General features: G+C 47.1%; 1 protein-coding gene across 1 annotated transcript in view; it reads right to left on the bottom strand.

The window, feature by feature from the left end:
• The window catches only part of Ube3a (ubiquitin protein ligase E3A), a 39,242-nt gene extending 19,731 nt beyond the window's left edge, over positions 1 to 19,511 (bottom strand). Inside the window, exons 1-7 of the mRNA XM_077703225.1 lie at positions 19,262 to 19,511; positions 15,077 to 15,303; positions 14,334 to 14,516; positions 11,635 to 11,811; positions 6,631 to 7,030; positions 5,804 to 5,950; positions 3,720 to 4,023 (exon numbers count right to left, since the gene is read on the bottom strand). Of these exons, the coding sequence (XP_077559351.1) occupies positions 3,720 to 4,023; positions 5,804 to 5,950; positions 6,631 to 7,030; positions 11,635 to 11,811; positions 14,334 to 14,516; positions 15,077 to 15,303; positions 19,262 to 19,326 (1,503 nt within the window). The 5' untranslated portion in view covers positions 19,327 to 19,511. The remainder of the gene's footprint in view (positions 1 to 3,719; positions 4,024 to 5,803; positions 5,951 to 6,630; positions 7,031 to 11,634; positions 11,812 to 14,333; positions 14,517 to 15,076; positions 15,304 to 19,261) is intronic.
• Between the last annotated feature and the right edge of the window lie 38 nt (positions 19,512 to 19,549).

Genomic DNA, 19,549 nt, shown 5'->3' with positions numbered 1-19,549 from the left:
GATTACCCACACACACGTCAAAGCGAAACCTTGTGCACCAACAACGGCGTGTGGAGTGAAGAAAGAAAAAAAAATTGGCCGCACATCTGCTTGCTTCATTGCAAATGTCTTCAAAAGACAATAGTCTTCTGCTGGCTCTGCTAAACAAGCCATCGTATCTTTGCATTTTCTGGGCAAGTCTTCACGCCTACAGCTGGCATTTCATGACCCTTGCCATGGCCGCTGAAGGACGGAAAACCTGGCGCCGTTCTTTCCAGCACGCCGCCAATGCAACATGTTGGCGCCATCTCGCACTGGCCCTGAAAAACACACAACTTTGCTTTCCAAAACCCCTCCAGGGTGGCGGTACCACGTCCACTGCGGAGGGCTTCTCAAAAAAAGCAAGACGGCAGGCATAGCATTTTGAGAAGGAAGTGTTGCCAGCACAGTGCAGCTCTGACAGTGAAGAAGAGCCACAGTCAACCGAGGAAGAACCAACCCAAGGCAGCTGCACAGGCTTTTTAGCAAATTGCTGAGATTCGCAAGTTCTTGACCAGTGCAGAAAACTCTCGCAATGAACCGCCTACCCTTGCTGGTATCAAAAACTTTGTCTTGAACTCTCATACAAAGATAAAGGAGTCATCCATTCATGATTTTTTTTAAAGGAGCCATGAAGACAGAATACAAGTTTGTTTTATTCGAAAGATTTCGCGTTTTATAGTGCCCCCAGCACTTGTCGGGCAGCAAATGACGCCGTATTCACTGAGAAATTGCTCAATTTAGGTTAAAATTTTGATTCTCCCGCCAAATCGTGGGTTTCGTAATGCCAGCAATCACATCAGAAGCGCGTGTATTCAAGCGAACTTCCACTGCGTCATTCGGGTTTGCGGCCTTGCTGTCCCGTCAGCCCTCCCAGATGGCGCTGCTATAGTCATCCACGAACCGTTGTCCGCCGTTGCTTTGTTTTTGAGCATATTTGCACCTGGCTTGTTTTTCTTACTGTAAAAAGTGATCGTCTCGTGAAACCTGCGGTATCTTCGACAAACAGAGTCACCTTGGTCGAAAACAAAAGCGCTCAAAAAACAGGGACGAAGGAGGACATAGACAGCACGGCGCTTCATTTTGGTGTAAAGCAAAAGCGCCCAAAAAACAGGGACGAAGGAGGACGTAGACAGGACGGCGCTTCATCTTGGTGTAAAAACAAAAGCGCTCAAAAAACAGGCATCCTCCTTCGTCCCTGTTTTTTAAGCGCTTTTGTTTTACACGAAGGTGAACACCTGCCAACTAGCTTAACTTTCCATTCTTAAACAGTCATGTAAAGACAACGCCGCTTACGCCAATCGGCCAGTGTCCTGTAAAACAACTTCAAAGCGGCGGGAGTGCTGTGTAGCTAAAACAAGCATAGTGCGCCCAATACCAACAGCAGTGCACATCGGTACTTCTATGCTTACGTGCGCTTTCGTAACTTTTATTGTTTACCGCACCATCCACTGCTGTAAAATGAATATGCGTTACACTTAAGTGCAAATAGTTCGTTCAGAAAGCCTTCAAGCCGTGCCTAATTTGAGTTTGCTTTTTCCGTCCTAAGCCAATTGCCCAGCTAAGCTCATGTGACATTTGCAGCAAATGAGCTAGTGGGTCGCATGGCCATTCCGTTTTTTCCACGTTATGTAGCTTAATTGAGCGAAGGGTGCGTTAACAGTGGTGTCAGTACGATTCTATCGAGGCAATCTTACGAATTAACCGAACTTGTGTTTTGTCCTCACGGCTCCTTTAAGTGTGAACAGCACTTCAGTATTGTGTGTGAATTTTGTATTATTAATTATATTGTATTTACTCACATAATCCTCGCACCCCCTAATGTGAGCTGCCCAAACTTGGATTTTTTGTTTGCTCGCCTATTTCCTGCATCCCCCCAAAATTGCGACAGCGAAGTCATCTGCTCACAAAAACCACATGATGCACGCGCTAGCTGCCACTCCATTCGGCGGAGAGAGCCCAATGTATCCAGGTGCGCCAGGCACATGGCAGCTTAGTGCCATCTCTCAAACACTGCTCACACTGTCGTTGAGTCGGTCTCGAGTGCGTGCTAATAGGTGGTGTTCGCGCAGCCCCCGGTCATCCCTTCGTTGGAGGAGCAGCAGTCTGTCTAATCAGCTGTCGAGAACTCGCTTCCTGCCATTTTGAGAAGTTTTTGATTGCTTTGTTCTGTGCTGGTTTCGGTGCCGCTGTGCCACGGGGCGATGCGCCAGTTTTACAGCCGCTTTCAAGCTGAAAGCTATTGAATATGCTATAGAGCACGGCAACCGCGCCGCAAGCAGGCACTTCGGTGTCAACAAGTTGAGCGCGCACTACGGGAGACGACAGCACGAGGAACTGAAGGCGACCAACAAGATGCGCAGTGTCAAAGGAGCTGTGCACTGAGCTGGCCGTCATTCCAGGTGACCTAACATCCATGCTGAAGCTTTCGGACGTGTCTTTGAACAAGCCGTTCGAAGATCACATTCGAAGGCTGTATGAAGAGTAGATGGCCGAAGGTCAGCACGTTCTGGCGCCGGCCGGCAAGATAAGGAGACCATCGCTGGAGCTGCTGTGCAGCTGGATATTGGAAGCGTGGGGAACGATCGCCATAGACGCTGCCGTCAAGAGCTTCAAGAAGGCGGGCATATCAAATGCCCTGGATGCGACTGAAGACTACTTGGTGTGGAATGGAGACGAGGCCTCTGGAGCCAACATGGAATCTGGAAGTGATGAGGCAATGACCAGCCATGTTAGCAGCAGTGACAAGGACTGGGACTGTTCCCACTTGGGTCCCCCCACTACCAAATGCAGGATGGTGAAGTTGGGCGGCAGCTGGCCACAACGAATATAGTTTTGTGCTTTGTGCCTATGTCAATCTTGCACCTTTATTTCAATAGTAGGTCCCGCTTGGAAGTGTCTTTGTTATGTACAATACCTATTCAAATCTTGTTTTTACTCTTCAAAATTTTTTTTCTCCGCATAATTATCGCACCCCCTAACTTCACACAGACTTTTCCATAAAAAAGTGTCAGGATTACGTGAAAAAAAAATACGGTATGTGAATGTTTTATTGCACCACAAGTTGGCATGCTGCCCTGAGTCATATTTATGAGAAGTTGTGGTAATTCAAACTTCTGATAATTAAAGCAAAACCTGGGGTCTCTGAGTTCAAATTATCGCGAGTTTACGCTATATATAAAAAAAGGTCTAAGTTCCTACAATGAACACACATTAAAGCGGAGTTAACTTATACCAAGCACAAAAACTCTCACTAGCTATAACCCAACACTAGCAGAGCTTTTACTTGCACATTGGAAAAATAATAGTAATAATAAATAAAGCAAACTGTGCCATGGTGCAGTCGTTTAATGTTTAACAAAGCTTGACGCGACACATGCGCAGATGACTTGACTCTGCCCCTTTACAAAGTGCACACATTGCAAACTAAAATGCGCAGGAAATTTATACCCAGCAACCTGTCAGACATGCCAAAAAGCATTATTAGAGATAAATTAGCACAAAGCTGCGCTTCCAGATATAAGAAAGATAACCCAAATAATTTCAGACTTTAACCCAGCATTCTTATACGCACAGTGCTGGGTGATATGCCATCAGAGCTGATCATGAATCCATTGTCTGTCTGTTCAGTGTCTATTGCTCGTTCGGGGCCGACGCCATCTCGTAGAGGCCAGGCAACTAGCCCTTGTTAATCTGCTCACCTTGATGGCGGCCACGAGGAGCTCGTCGTCGGCGACGCCAAAGTCCCGGCCAAAGTGTCCCTCGATGACGCGTGCCGTGACCACCTGGTGGAGCGCGTTGAGGGTGTTGCGCAGGCGGTGCGGCGGGCACTGAGCGCCCCACTGCTTGGCGAGGCGCGCGTGTGCCTGGGGGGGCAGCAGGGCGCAGGCGCGGCACAGGGCGTGCAGCGCACTGCCGCACAGGGGGCCCTCCAGCAGGGGCAGCTCCAGCAGCACCACAAAGGCCGACAGCAGGGACGGGTCCCGCATGTACGCATTGTGGTACCTGCCCCACACACCACCCAGCACACAGTGAACAAGACAGCATTGTTAAAGCCGGGGGAATAAAGTCATGGGGATTAACCTTTTCCCCTTTCTGTCCCGGTAATTCCAAATAGAATCACATTGCTGTACTCCCTTTAGTGCATAGAGAACGAAACCAAACTGCTATTTTTTTTAGAACTGTCCTTTAAGGATGAGTTTTGCGATATACATCACCATTGTAGCATTTTAGCAAAGCCTGACGGTACAAAGCAGAAAAAGCTCCAGTGAACACGAAATTATGACGTCAAGGAGGTCTTAGTTGTATTCCCAGGCTTGTAAATCTGAATAATTGCACTGCAGAGCTCATCTCTTGCTTGTAGGCTCATATGGTTATAAAATTTAAGAAAACAGGGAAAGTTTTTTTTTTTCCCGCTCAAAATAACATTTTTAATTGCCAGATGTCTTGAATTATTGGCCTCATTAATAAATTCGTAATTACTACCACTACCAGCTCTATTTTTCGTTTATGGGCTTAGGCGAGCCGTAGAATTCAGTTGAACACAGAGAAAACATTTTTGTACTTGGAGAAAAAAAAAAAAAAAATTGGTACTGAAAGGGTTAAAGGAGCCAGTACAACTTTGTGTAATTTGAAAGAACTAGGATTCAGTATCTCACTCAGCTCCATTACAGCCACAAAAGATGTTTTTTAGCGAAAAAAAAAAAAAGCAAGAAGTATTTAAAGACTTTCAAATTTTGCGCCACAGTGACGTGTTATGAGCAAGAATGACGTCATACGGGCCAACAATAAAACATAATTTTCAGTGCGTTAACTCCACGTTAGCATTCAAGTGGTGCGGTCAAATGGAACTAGAGGCCCCATTACAGACGTCCAGTCATATGTCGTCGCGACACGTCAGTTAGGCGGCCGCCAATCGCACAAACAAGGTTCCGTGACGTCATAGAAAAGTTGCGGGAAATTGGCTAGGGGGTCACGACTGCTTCACACGTTTTCTTTAATATCTCTGTTATTTGTTCGAAGATTGCGATGATATTGGTGTCATTGTTATCGGGACTAAGCAGTCTTGCTAATAAACCCAACTTGTATTTTGTCTTCATGGCTCCTTTAAGGCGCTGAGAATCTACACCTAGACCCCAGATTAATTTTGACCCCCTGGGGATCTTTAACGGGCACTGAAACATCGACAGATGGGCGTTTTCACTTTTCGCCTCAATGGCCTCTCTACAGAAGCAGGTCACTCAGCAGCAAGCTCTGCCAGGTGGCGCCAAGGAAAACTGCCCAACAGAAGCACCTGGTGTGAAACCCTGCAGCAATGAGTAACGTAGCAATGGCTGGCCCTTCACAGCACGCTCAATGATGATGCCCACGGTTAGAGTTCACAACTTAGGAACAACAACTAAGTTTCTTGCACGAGAGGCCATCAGAGGTTGGAAATGTGTAGAAAGCCGGCAATCTTTTACCTGCACACATCGTCATAATCGGCCTATTTATGTCTGTTGCAGGACGAGGGCCTCTCCCACAGACTTCCAGCTGCCCCTACTCTGCACTGTCCGAGTCCATTATTTGTCACCACAGCTTTAAATCTCGTCCCTCTATCACGTTATCCGTGTTACCCTGATTTAAGTGCCACCTCTCAGTAGCCACTCTGATACACGGATGGCCCACCTGTGGTCAGATGTCCGCATCGCATGCAGTCAGCCCTGCTTGTTTCCCTTTAGAACACTGTTGGCAGCACTGTGACATACATTGCACACATAAGGCGGCAGGAAACCAAAGATCTTACCTGAGAGCGATTTCCAGGTTTTCGCAGAGGATCATGATGGCGTTCACTAGGGCGTCGAGGAATGGAAGGTCCGGTATAGAAAACAAGGCATCGTAGGATCTCCTCACAGACTCCACATCCACCAGGATCTCTTCATTGACCTGTTCCCTGGAATATAAAGGTACACAAGGTTGCACGATTTGGCGAGAGTACCTCCGAGGCTTACTAACTGTCACAAATAAATACAGTAAAACCTGGTTATGACGAAGTTGATGGGGGGTCGAATTACTTCGTTATAGACAATGTCCATTTCTATCAAGAATTTTCATGTAAGAAAGGATGCACCCACCACCGAAACTCACAGCAGCCCGCGAAAACAAGAAAAACAAGCGAAAAAACAGCAAAGAATCCTTACTTTTCACGCCAAAATGGCCCATCTATGATCGTTCAACAGCACATGAGCAGAGAAGTCCTCGATAGACTTTTGTCGCGTCTTCTTCAGACGAATGATAGCTTTTCCAGCTGCAGCTGCGATTTCGAGTCCACCCTTGCCATCATCATGTGCACCAAAGGGTTAGCGAAGCAGCATCTGCCGCATCTCGGTAGAATGTCTCAAGGAACATCCAGGCACCCTTCCTCGCACGCGTTGCCAGGCATTTGCAGCCATTTATACCACTTATTTATAACACTATCTAGACTGCTGAAATGTAGACACATCAACTCAATGAAATCCGTGATTCAACAAAGGTTTTGGCTGAGAGCAGAGCTTTGTTATACCGCGCATCACCTGTATTCGCACAGTCCTGCTTTAAGAAAGGTGACGTGATGTGTGAAAGCCCCTCACTCACCGGGAGGCTGCCTCGAGTATGGAGAGGGCCGAGGAAGGCTCCAGCACCATGTCGTCCTCCGGGGGGGCGCTGGCTGCTGCCTCGTGGGGGTCGTCCAGCAGCTCGAGTGAGTCCTGGTCCTTGTCCATGTCCACCTCCATGGAGCGCAGGTCCTCCTTGGTCAGGCCCCCGTCCTCGCCCGAGGAGCAGGGGGGCGGAGAGCGTCGGCGGGGGAAGCTTCGCTTGAGGAACTTGTCGCGCGAGAACACCTGGCCCAGTGCATGGATCAGGGGCGTGTAGTTGCCGCTCGCTTGGCACTCGGACACCAGCCCCAGCAGGAGCTCCTCCGTCAGCATGCGGTACGCACGCGGGGCCCGGGGCGTCGGCGCTGAAGCAGCCGCCGCTGTGGCTCCCAGCAGCTCTGATGATGAAGGGACGAGGGAGGGGAGGGAGTTGGAACACTGAGACGCTTTCCTCTCTGCAATGATCTCAGATTGGGCTCTCGCAAAAACACGAGCATGGGGTAAGAGCATTGAGCTCTTTTCGGACAGAGAGAGACCATGACGGTTTCTCCACCAGGCTGATACACTCGTGCCAAACATTGTCGAAGGTGGAGCATTAAATGAAAACTAAGAATGGGGTAGGTAGTCGAAATGTGCAGTGCATAATGTTATGGAGCAAGAATGTATATAGATGGCAAAATGGCCCATTGCGACTGGTGCGAGCGAGCAACCAGATGTCACTATGAAAACCAACGCAGACTACAAAGCTTTGTAGTAGCGGTGACAAAGCAGACACCAGGTGACAGTAGCGGCACCTGATGGACGAAACAGCAGGGGCCACATTTCATTCTGATAGCAGCAGCTACGCAGCTTCTTCTTCCGCGACAGATGCCGCTAGCTTAAAACCTAGGACAAGCATTGCGACATTGTCTGGCCACCCTAGGAAGCAACATTCCCCCTCCTTCCTTGTTTTTGCCCCATGACCAAGGTGGTGCAGAAGTGAACGAGGCAATACTCAGTCACCCAATCACTGTGGTGGCAAATCAGTGTGAGGCCCGCTTTCCACACTGTGGTCAGTTTGAGATCCGATAGAAGTTGGGGCCAACTACATTTTTCTGTGTGTGTGTGTAATAAAATAGTACTTCAAACCTGGCTACAGTGAACTAGAACATTGTAATACTGCAAAAGTGGCACTGGCAAGTTGAAGCCACTCCCAGCAATCTGCTAGGGGCGCTGCTGTGGGATACTGGAGGGGACGTAGTGTAGTGGATAGGGTGCCCACCTTGGGTTTGAATCCCGACGTAGGACCCTCTTTTTTTTTTTTTGATATGCACCGAGTGCACATAAAATGTTTTAAAGCAGACTTTAGGTCAGGATAATTCGTACTGTTTTACAGTTAGCTGTATTACGTTAGGATTTCATAGATTTTTCTATTCCCTCACATCAAGATGCCTTGCATCAAGTCCACTTTATTCGTGTCTTTTTAAAGCATGAACCGCCAAATACAGTGAGGCGTTCGTGGATGTGCGTTTCTTTTTTGTTTGCGTTCATGCCTTTAGCGGCTGCAGAGGCTCCAAATGCACTGAATGTGCGAAGCATTCCAGACCGTGCTTTAAACCGCCAGTAGCTTAGGGAAACAAGCAGCGTTGTAACGCATAGGAGACCGTTTGAATGCCCTTGTAAGTGGAAGGCGGAAGGGGATCGTCAAGCAAATTTCAAGAACTCAGGGCGAAAGAAAGGTGTCTAATATAAAAGATGATTTGGAGCATGAGAAGAAATAGTAAAAAAAAAAAAAAATACAAAACAACAAAAAACCAATTCAAAACTTCGGTATGCAGTCGGCGCGCTCTTCGAGTGATCTAATCGCTTTACTTTGTTTTTCTTAACGAGAATTCGTTAAATGGCACTCTTCGAGTGCAGATGTTGCAAACATATTGTACAATGACGGATCAAATTGTGGCGAAAGTAAAGTCGAAGCTCTCTCAGCTTGTTGCATCGCTTTCCAAAGAAGAATAGGTATGGGAGTGCCAATATTCTCTCCACCTTCGAGGAAACCAAAATTTTTGGAAACAGGGCAACCCCTGCACCCTCCTCCCTTCCTACGGCAGAGGCCATCATGCTTTGTGTGGATGCATCCATGAGGGGAAAAAAAAAGTGGGCACGCCTGTGATGTGATGTGGGCAGGGATGGAACAGGGTCCATGGGTTTGGGAGCAGTCCTGGGAGCAGGCAAAAGTGCCTTTTGTAGCAGGCTTGTAGCAGCCAGCAAGGCATTTTTGGAGCAGGTTTGGAGCAGCCAGAATTGCCATTTGGAGGAGATGCAACACCATTTCACAGCATTATGGTGCCTCCCTAATCTCCGTACAGGCCCCTGTGCAAGTCCCCTGCCAAGTGCCTAACCTCCCTACTATTCTACGGCGTTCTTACATGCACGAGAACCTCCTCTAAACCAGGAACGCAGTTCTTGTACTATATTTGGAGGTTTACACAATGCGGAGTCCTCTACCTTCGGCCCCAGCGAGTGCGTGGCATTATTACCGTTCGAAGGCCAAACCTCAAGCTGAGAGTCGAAAGGGATCAGATAACAGGCCTTGCTTCGTGTCCACCAAACGGCAGTGTTTATGCGACCCCACGGCGACATTCCGTAAAACAAGGTGTTTGCTTGCATTTTTTTCTATCGAACAGCGGTTTCAGTGCGTGCAAATCTGAACATAGCTTTTTCTTCACCCGTCACTGGGATGCAAGAGTCTACGAACTTACGCCGCAGACAACGTACGTAACTAGAGCGTGTCAGAAGGCCCTATTAATATTAGACCATCCTCCACTAAGCAATGCCAACCCCAAAGTTGAATTGAATTGAATTTAAGTTTATTTGTTCTTTTCTGAATACAATAAAACGAAGGGGGGGGGGGGGGGGGGCCAAAAACAACCAGCATCCATCCGTTTAGCAGGGAGTTCATTTCAAGTTTCAAATTAATTTCCTTATCAAGCTTACGGGCGAAAATGAGTAGATACCTCAAAGCAAAAGTGAAACACTCCGTAAGACAGAGCATGATGTCGTAAAATAAGATAGAGGAAAATACATCTCTAGTTTTTAACTCTTGCTACAGCATAGCCACAATATAAAAGCACCATGTCACTCTGTTCCTCACGGGAAAAAAAAAAAACAAGAACGCGACTGTTCCACAAACATAACCAGAAAAGCTCTATGCAAGTAATGAAAACCTTTGCAAACAGCGCTGGAAAACTACACTATTTGCTGAACTTCACAAACAGTACTTGCTACTTTGCACTTCCTTCAACGTCTATGCAAACTAAAGAAAAGCACAAACATATCGTGCTGCCAACTTTTTTTTCACAAGTAAGACCAAAGCACAATAGCTAACTAAATCTGGACGTTTCCACGCGGCGCTTTTCGGACCAGATTTGTACGTAACAGACGATCCCGACACCGCGGTTTACGGCGTGTTTCCTCGTTTTTTCGAAGTGCGCTTGCAGCGCGTACATCCTTGAGGTAAAGATCTCCAAGCATTGGGGCACGAGACAAAAAGACGTTGTGACAGAATCGCAGTCACTTACGGCAGAGAAAACGCATCCGGATTGAAAATACCGCGGCGGCGGACGCGCGCCTGCAAAAACAAAACGAAAAAAAAAAAAAAATGGCGGCTGAACCCCATCGGTTAATCAGAGGCGTGGAACGGGGGGCTTGCCTCAAGCGCGCATGCTCCTGCCAATCAGCGGCTCGTAAACGATCTTTGCGAAATCCGCGGTAACGCTCGTTCTCCTCATGGGATGCCATTTTGAGATAGTGCAAAATACGCACAAAGGAAGAAGCTACAAGGCTAGTCCAAGAAGCCGCCGCCAGCAGTCTGCTTCGAGTGCGGCGCGCACGCGAAGTTCAAGCTTTTTTAGCCAGATTCTCGGCATTTTGCGGCTCCCGTTGCGTTTGCAAAGTCGATTTTAAGACTTTTCCCGTGCAAATTCAGCAGTAAAACTTTCAGAATAGGGGCTTGAAGGTCTGGAGACTCCAAAAATGCGTTTTTCCCAAAATGCATTGTTTTCGCGATTTTCGACCATTTTAAGACCCACAATTCAGGCGGGTTTGGCACAACAGGGGCGGTTCGGCGCAGGATGGCGCAGCTAAACACGTTTGGCGCTCAATGGCGCAAATGTCACAGCTGTTCCACCCCTGAGTGGGAAGAGCTCAGTAGTCTGAAGCCGCTGTTGCGCTGGGCCACCGTTGTCGCTAAAAAGCGTGCACGACCTGATGTTTTTCCTCTCCACTTCCTTTTTTTTTTTTTTCAATGCGAGAACGGAGAAAGGCTTGGAATGTCCCAGGAAATGTAGGTAACCCCGAATGACAGCCTGTCAGATGAGGTCTTCAGGACATTTTCTTTGGAGCGCAACTTTGAGAAGCAAAAGCAATTCCAAATGCTCCACGAGTACAGTTCAGTGAAATATTGCAGTTCACTCTTACAAGTAGGCAGCCTTTGGTAGGGGAAGAGAAGAATTGGGGAATGGGGAAGCATACAACCATTATACCTTGCCTACGCACCACTTGCCCGCTTTCCGAAAGCAGGCAAAATTTTTGCTGTCATTAATCAGTATAAGCATTCAATCAGTCGGTGTTTGGCACACAGCAGTTGCTTTTATCCATGTTAATGTGTTTCTAAAATAAAAACAAAAGAAAAAAAAACTTGGCATATGCCAGAATTCGAGCCCAGGGACAACAAGTGGCAGGTGGTGACTGTATCCACCACACTACTTCCCTTCCAGTATTTTACAGCAGCGCCCCTCGCTGATTTCTGGTGTTCTGGCTTTTGTGACTCCCACTGAAAATGCCCTTGCTTTTGCCACTATTACAACATTCTAGTTCACTGTAACCTGGCACTGCTTGCTCAGAACAACAGAGCTTTGCTCAAAGCACAATATGTCTGCCTGAGAGAGTAAGCAACTTGCGAGTTAGCATGAGATAACTTTATGGCCACTCAGAAATTACCTGCAACAAACAAAGCCCAGCTTACCTGGCTTTTCCTGCGGGCAAGGGGCATTCTTTGAGGTGAGAGGCTTTGTTGGCAGCATGACCAGTGGGCTAGTGTCGCTGAAGGAGCAGTACAGGTCAATCTCCATGTCCTGAGGGCGCATGTCGTCCCTTCGGCTTGACGCTGCCAGCACTGTGGTGCCAATGCCCCCACTGTCCACTGCAAAGAAATATCAAGGGTCCCAGTTTCACAAATATTTTGCTATGAGAAATACCTGACTCATCAGACCAGTGCTTTTTAGTAAGTGTAGGTCGAGAAAAGAAGATACACACACACGCACACTGTTGCAACCTTGCCTTTTAGACCAGTGTACTTCCCAACCCCTCCCCTCTTATTTGTTGCAGCTAAAAGCACCCTGTAGGTAATGCATAAAGCATGTCCAGAGAGCAACATGGCTATCTAGAACACAGGTTTTCATACTTATGGCCTCTGGCTGCCTTGGCATGCACTTGTTAAGACAGAAAACTGAACCACCCTGAAGTGTTAATTTGCTTGAAGACCTTGCGTCATTGATTGATTGTAGGGTTTAACGTGCCGACGCAACGCAGGCGATGAGGCGCGCCGAAGTGGAGGGCTCCGGATTAATTTTGACCACCTGGGGATCTTGAACGTGCGCCGAAATCTCATACATACAGGAGTATTTGCTTTTCGCCTCCGTCAGAAAAGCGGCTGCCGTTACCGGGAGACCTTGCCTCACTTTTCAAATACAGATGGCTGAAGTAGAACTCACTATCCTAGACAAGTGGACTGCATTCTGCGCTACACACATTGGGTACATGGGGTTTAGGTCACCCTGCATGCCTGCACAGTTGTAAAATCCGCCATACAGCTATCACATTAACATGAATAAAGTTACAACAACACAAGTCTCCACGCTTTCTTGGTGTAGAAAAAAGTGCAAAGACAAGCACAAAATGGTAAAATTGAGAGAAAGGGCTGTTACCAACTAGCATACACAACAGACAAAGGACACTTGAAAATTTCAGACGTCCCTTTAAAAAAGGCACGACAATTAAGGCTTCTTTACCGCTACTAAAATTCAACAGAAGTTTTGCCCAAGGAGGTTAAAAAAAATTGCTGGAGTGGAAGTCACCTATACCAACCAACGGGCTCGGCTGAAGCCGCCGGCAGCCATCTTGCTCGGGGAAAGAAACCAGATGCCGATTGCTTTGCAGCAGTATTTGCCGACTTTCCCAGTGGTTTTAAATTACGGAACGGATTCTCATGCTTTAATTCAACACTGTGAGCCATGTCCGACGTCTCCGTATTGATTTCTACCACAGAAATTTCGTTAAAAGTCAGATCTCCGAGTACAGGGACATTGTTTTTTTCACCTTATGGCTCGGATATGCAGCTGCCACAAAGTAAAAAATACACAAGAACTCGTTTATCTTCTTTATTCTAAACTGTTCAAATGCAGAAATTGACCGTGAAAGTTCTAAGAACAAAAAAAAAAAAAGCAATAGAGTTACAACTGTAATGTGAAAAACAGCAGTCATGACTAGAAAATGCAGCATTTTCCGAAAAACAACAGGAAACACCCAGAATTATTGTGATAATAGACATAATGGAGTGAAAAAAAAAACCGATACAGAAAACTTTCATGAGTGTATGATAGCAACCGATGATATTACGTTCATTGCATTGCTGCCCAACCTAACACACAAATAAACTGCAAAAAAAGAACCAACAATCTTTCTGGTAAATCACACCATGAGGTTACATTGCCAGTGACATGAACCAGCGAAAAAAGATGAACCAATTTGTATTTTTGGAAACAAAGTGTTTATTTTTTTTAAAGAAGACAGACTTATGATGCCAGACTTCAATTAAACTGCTAAAACATACTATCAAATGGCAAACAAAAGACACTGACAAAGGACAGTGACTCAACATCTTTCGGAAGCCTAGCAGCAAAGAAATTAAACAATGAAAGCGCATACTACGCGACACAATGCAACGAGCATGACCGCAGTTTGGAATCAACTTGCATGCGTGCAACTTACGTGCGCAATGCGACTCCCGGGGCCGGATTCACACTGTTTGTACAACCGTAAGCCACACACGAACCAACCATACTTGTTTTGATCTCGTTACATGACGCGCACACGAATCAACAACACTTTTTCCTGCACGCAAGGAACGCGCGCTGCAACAACTACGCGTCTTCTCCCCTAGCAAGATGGCGTCGCGGCTTCACTTTACGGGCGCCCCTTCCACTCCAGCATTTTTTTTTTAACCTCCTTGGTTTTGCCCCTCAAAGCTACACCTGGACTATGAGGCGCACTGTAGTGAAGGGCTCCAGATTAATTTTGACCACCTGGGGATCTTAATTAAGATGCTCTGAAATCTTGACACCCACGTGCCGTCTTTTCTTCTTCTCGTCTCCATCAAGAAAACAGCCACCGTGACTGGAATTGAACCCACGTCCCCAGGATCAACCGAACAATGCCTCAGCCACTGACCCACAGTTGCAGGTGGCTTTCTGCTCCTAAGGACTGATGGACAGTTGACCTTGCTGCTGTGGGAGTAAGTCACTAAGTTATGCATCCACAAGAAGTCGTGCTGCCTGTGGATGCAAGGATGTTAACGTTGCTTCGAAACATGACAGCAGCAGCGCAATGTACTGTCAGCCAGTACAATCTACGGAAGGCCTTATCCCAACACTGCCTGTCACTCACTGCTTTTCCCACTCAGCGGTGCCGCCTCCTTGGTTGTTCCTGGCTCACTGACAATAGAAGAACAGTTTGCACTGCGCTCGGGGTCCAACTCCATGCCTGCTAAACTTGGAGCAGATGCCACTGATGCCCCATCATTGACACGTAGCGCCGCACTGTCGCCGCTGGGTGGTTCACTTAGTCTGCCTGCAAGATGGAAGACATTTACAACTCAGCCATTTCCCTAGGTAGCATATACACAATTTTAAAACACCTGCCCGTTGCACATGTGTAATCGCAAGAATATAACATCACGAAAGCATAAAAGTACTCAGCCTTTTGCTTCTAACAGCACAAGTTAAACATACACGTCTGTGCAAGTGCATGACCAATGATAACGCAAAGATAGCATGTGGCTTATAACTTGGGAAGGCGTGGAACATAGCCTTCCTAAATGACTGTTCATACTTTTGATTTCTTGAAGCAAACACATGTCATTACCACTAATTTTTTTTCACTTATTTTCCTTTTTTTCGCATGCTCTTGCTTGTTTTGTTGCTAATGCTTACAGCTAGGCTGCTTTTCTTTGTGCTGACAAACAAGGTGACTCTACCAGAAGTTAACATGAACAGAGAACCAGACGATGTGTTACCTTTCCTTACAACAACCCCCTTAATGTGGCCTTCTTATGGCTCGCGATAAAGAATATCTGAGGGTAACAATGTCTGCCAACATGTCTGCCAACAATGTCTGCCACTGGCACTCACATGCTGATGTCTTGGGCGCAGTTTCTGTCTTGTGGTTCGGGGCTGCCCTGTCGCAGAGCGTAGCCTTGGACATCATCAGCTGCAGAGCACGAGCGGCAGCTTCGTTGGGCGACAGGTGGGGCAGTCGGCCGCTGGAGGCACAGTTGTCATTGGAGCAGCCCTCCCGGCCGCAGCCTTCTGTCAACTGGTAGTAGTAGCGCTCTATCAGTTCCTTCACCGCATGCCTCCTGCAAGAGGGAAAGATGCACCTCACGGTGTGAGGCAGGTGTCTGCAGCGAGAATTTATAGCTTGCAACGGAGCTAACATGAAGAAAAATGCACCAATGCACTCCGTACTGATGGTTTACCAACATAGCTGTAACGTGCATGCGGCTTCGCCTACACCGCCACCGCCATTGCCCACCATTGTCACTTAAGCTGTGCTTCATGCAGTAGCTCGCTTCCTGCGCGCCTTGTCGCGAGAGAGATTCTTTTTCCCTCATTACAATGAGCTGTTCTTACTTAACAGTGCCGAGAGATGCGACAGTGTAACCACGTCATCTATAAACTCAGCACATCTCTTTCCCTTACTTTGAACTCCTCTCAAAACTTCTGTCTCCACAATTCGAGCACATTGTTGAAGGATGGTTTCTACCCGAGCATCGCTACCTCCAGGTACCCACATCGTAATGTCGCCGGCATATAGACTCTATCTGAGGCCAAATACCGAATATAGCTTTTTGGGGATGTTTAGGATTGAAAAAAAATGAACAGAAGAGGGGACAATGCTGAACCCTGGGGTGCGTTTGGAAAACAAAGTGATTTCTATCTTTCTCTCCAACTTGTTTCTTTTTTTTTTTTTTTTTTTTGCGGGCCCTTTTGAGGACCCAATCATTTGGTTTGGGGGGTTTAGAGAATACCATAAGCTATAGTATAAAAGCAGGGGACGGGGGTACTTTCTTCGTTCGGGTTACCCTGATACCGAAAGAGGTCCCGGAGCTCCCTGCCTGAGAAACAGACAGCGAGCCCATCCGCCGGAGCTTGACCTGCGCTCCGACGGCCACATGCACATGGGGCTGCGGTGGAGTTTTCCATGTACATGGGACCACTGCAAGCTGTAAAGATGGTATAGGCTGCATCTTAAGCTTCAATGTGGGGCTGTTACACCCAGCACGCATGAGGTGCTCTCAGTATAACCTGCTGCTTTGTTTTGCAACCGAGAGACTTTAGGCATGACACAAGAGACTAGAAGCCAAGATGAGACTAAGTTCTGCAAGTATCATTGCTCACTTCTGAGAGACGTCGGATGCTGCATAGCCATGGAACTCAACATTTACCAACCCAACCGACTAACTCCATTTCAGCCATTGCCTCCCTTGCCATTCTGTTACGGGAGTAATTATGGCCACGGTCAAATGGGCTGGAAATTGATTGATTGATTGATTGTAGGGTTTAACGCGCCGACGCAACGCAGGCGATGAGGCACGCCGTAGTGGAGGGCTCCGGATTAATTTTGGCCACCTGGAGATCTTTAACGTGCGCTGAAACCTCGTACACACGGACGTTTTTGCTTTTCGCCTCCACCAGGAAAGCGGCCGCCGTGGCCGGAAATCGAACCCGCGACCTCGTGCTCAGCAGCGCAACGCCTTAGCCACTGAGCCACCGCAGCGGGTAAATGGGCTGGAAATGGTAAATTTAAAACTTTAAAAACAACTTTCAAACTTTGAAAACCACCTTTAAAAACAATCATGTTACACCACTGCTCCTGCAGACAGAAAATGGGTTGCAGGGCTGAGAACCTAAGCAAGTTACAGCATGTTTATTGGGCGCGGTAAAACTCTAGCTTCGTCTAGTTTCTTTTCCCTGGCTAGCTTAGAATTGCACTCAATAGTAATTTGGAAATGATTGTAATTTACCAAATGGGCTGGAAATGGTAAATTACAATCATTTCCGAATTGCTATTGAGTGCAATTCTAAGCTAGCCAGGGAAAAGAAACTAGACGAAGCTAGAGTTTTACCGCGCCCAATAAACATGCTGTAACTTGCTTAGGTTCTCAGCACGGCAACCCATTTTCTATCTGCAGGAGCAGTGGTGTGACATGATTGTTTTTAAAGCTGCAATAACTAATTACGGAAGGTAATGAACGAGATAAAATTGGTCAGATTAATTTGTAGCTATAGCGGTCAAGCATGGCAAGATATAATTTAAGAGTCTGCAATGGGCAGAAATTTGTCCATGGCTTAAAAACTGTGGTTAGGCCGCGGAGTGAAGTTCTGCATCGCTAGATAATTCCTAGTGTGATGCAATTTCATGTATGGGAGATGCATTTGAACAAGAGTAACTGCACGTTTTGTGCAACCATACCCTCTCCACTGAAACACTCGTACCAGCAAATGCACTGTATCTCTGTGTTTGGGAACTGCTTGCGGTAAGAAATTATTGAACTGAATAGTGCCAAATACTGCAAGTTACGAGATTAGCCGGTGTACGCCCTACCATTTCTCCAGAGTGGCCCATCAAAGTGTCGCCTTTGAGCTCTTTGGAGTAAGGATAAATTTGGCAACCTTGGTACACCCATCCAAGATTGTTGTAAGCGAAGTGTGTTCATCACTAAACTTTTGCTCGAAAACTACAAAAAGAAGCACGTTTTTGGTGTAGAGAGCACCGCACCTGCCTCAACCTGAGAGCACTTCCCATGTTATCACACTGCCAATTTGACATAGCCCAACTCAATGCCCAGTAGCACTTGGCATCACACCCTTAATCAGCCCCACTCATCAGCAGCCCGAACTCAACCAAGACCTGTTTCACGCAGTGCAGTTATCTCCTGATCTGGGGCTACCATGGGAAAAAAGTACATGAGCACAGGCAGGCACACGTGGGGCAGCATGGTCCCCCATGATGGAATGGTGTAGGGAGCAGAAATTTTCTTTTCAGAAATAGAAAAATGGTTGTAGTTACGCCACTGACAGCCCCTGGCTTTACATTTTCTGCTGACAAGACCAAGGCAAAGCATTCACTGATACACTGTGGTACAAATCAAAAGTACTACTGGTATTTCTGGAGGGAGGGGAGGCGACATGGTGAAACCGGCCCCCCTCTCGTGCGGAACCCTGCGCCTAAAATACGGGCAGTGAGAGGCAGTGCACTTGAAAATTGCCATTCCTTTCACAGCCCCTTTTTATAGCTAACTCGCTAAACGCAACCGCGCTCTTATGGCGCTCAGCAGTGCGGCGCTAGCAGCATTTCCGAAGGCCTTTTCAGAGCAAAAAGAAAAAAAAACGCGAGTCCACAGCTGATCATGCCAAAAATACACAAGGAAAATGCCACTACAGAATCTGGCGCCCGTGACGTAATTCCCATGTTTTACCTCTTATTAGCACTTCGACTTTCGCATTAAGCTTCAGAAACTCCCATTACCACTGCAGTAAAATTGCACGTCTGAAACGGCGCTTATAAAAATCAGTGCACTGTATGTTGACTCTCTTTTTTTCGCGCCCACACCTCCGCGTGTCCACATTAACCCGCATGACACAGCAAGATTACGTAACCAAACAAACTCGATTTTCCCTTTTCGTGCATTATTATTAAAAGACCACTTCGTTTGACCTTCGGACGTAGTTTTAGGTGAACAAAAGCATTAGCATGCACTGCGTATGCCCGGCGGAACCGCAACCGCAAGCAGCACGCAATGTGCCCGAATTTGTTGCCTTCACCTCTAATCCGTAGACCATCACAGAAAGACATGTTAATGCCAGCACGGAAACCGTCTTCGCACCGAAACCATACGCAGACACACATACGCACAGGCTACAAGCAGTTTCATGTGGTTCGACAATTGATAAGCCAGCGACCGCTCATGACCATCAGACCATCCCCCTCGGCTTGCTAGCGCTTTGTAAGGCCTAAATTCTTGGTTATTACGCCAGTGCCATTAATTTTAGTTTCTGCTAGTTCTCGGAACTACCAGTACAGTTGCTAGGCACAGTGGCGGCTCGATCCGCGCACGCCTGCAAGAGCAGTCCTCGGGACACAAACGCCTCAAACACAAGTGCGCCGTCGAAACTGATCGAAGATGTAAAACAAACGCGCTCTAAAATGTACGCCTGAACGAAAAGCAGTTTCAAGACACATCACCCAGGTAAAAGTCGCAAATGGCTCTTCGGGATAGAATTAAGACAATAAAGTAAACTAAATCAACTGACTTGGAGTTGTCCTGGCTTCCGGACGCTCGTCCTGTCTCCCTGTCTCGGCGCTTGTTTGAATTCATAGGTGCCTATATTGGATTCCCTCCTTTTCAATACATTCAATATGCTCGTTTCAAAGCATCTGGGAAGCTGGTAACTGCGCAGGCCGGAGTTTTTTTTGCCTAAAAACGACAGCGGTGCTTGATGCGACTGACGAAGGGACGTTGTGCGGTTACCGTACGCTGCGCGAAATAAAAAAAAAAGAAAAGAAATGTGGGAAATGGTCGAAGGCGAAGTTGCGTAACC

This window comes from Haemaphysalis longicornis, unplaced genomic scaffold, assembly GCF_048455015.1.
Source record: "Haemaphysalis longicornis isolate Haplotype H1 unplaced genomic scaffold, Haemaphysalis longicornis Haplotype H1 scaffold_3, whole genome shotgun sequence".
NCBI lineage: Eukaryota > Metazoa > Arthropoda > Arachnida > Ixodida > Ixodidae > Haemaphysalis > Haemaphysalis longicornis.
This window is presented reverse-complemented; position numbering and strand designations above follow the sequence as displayed.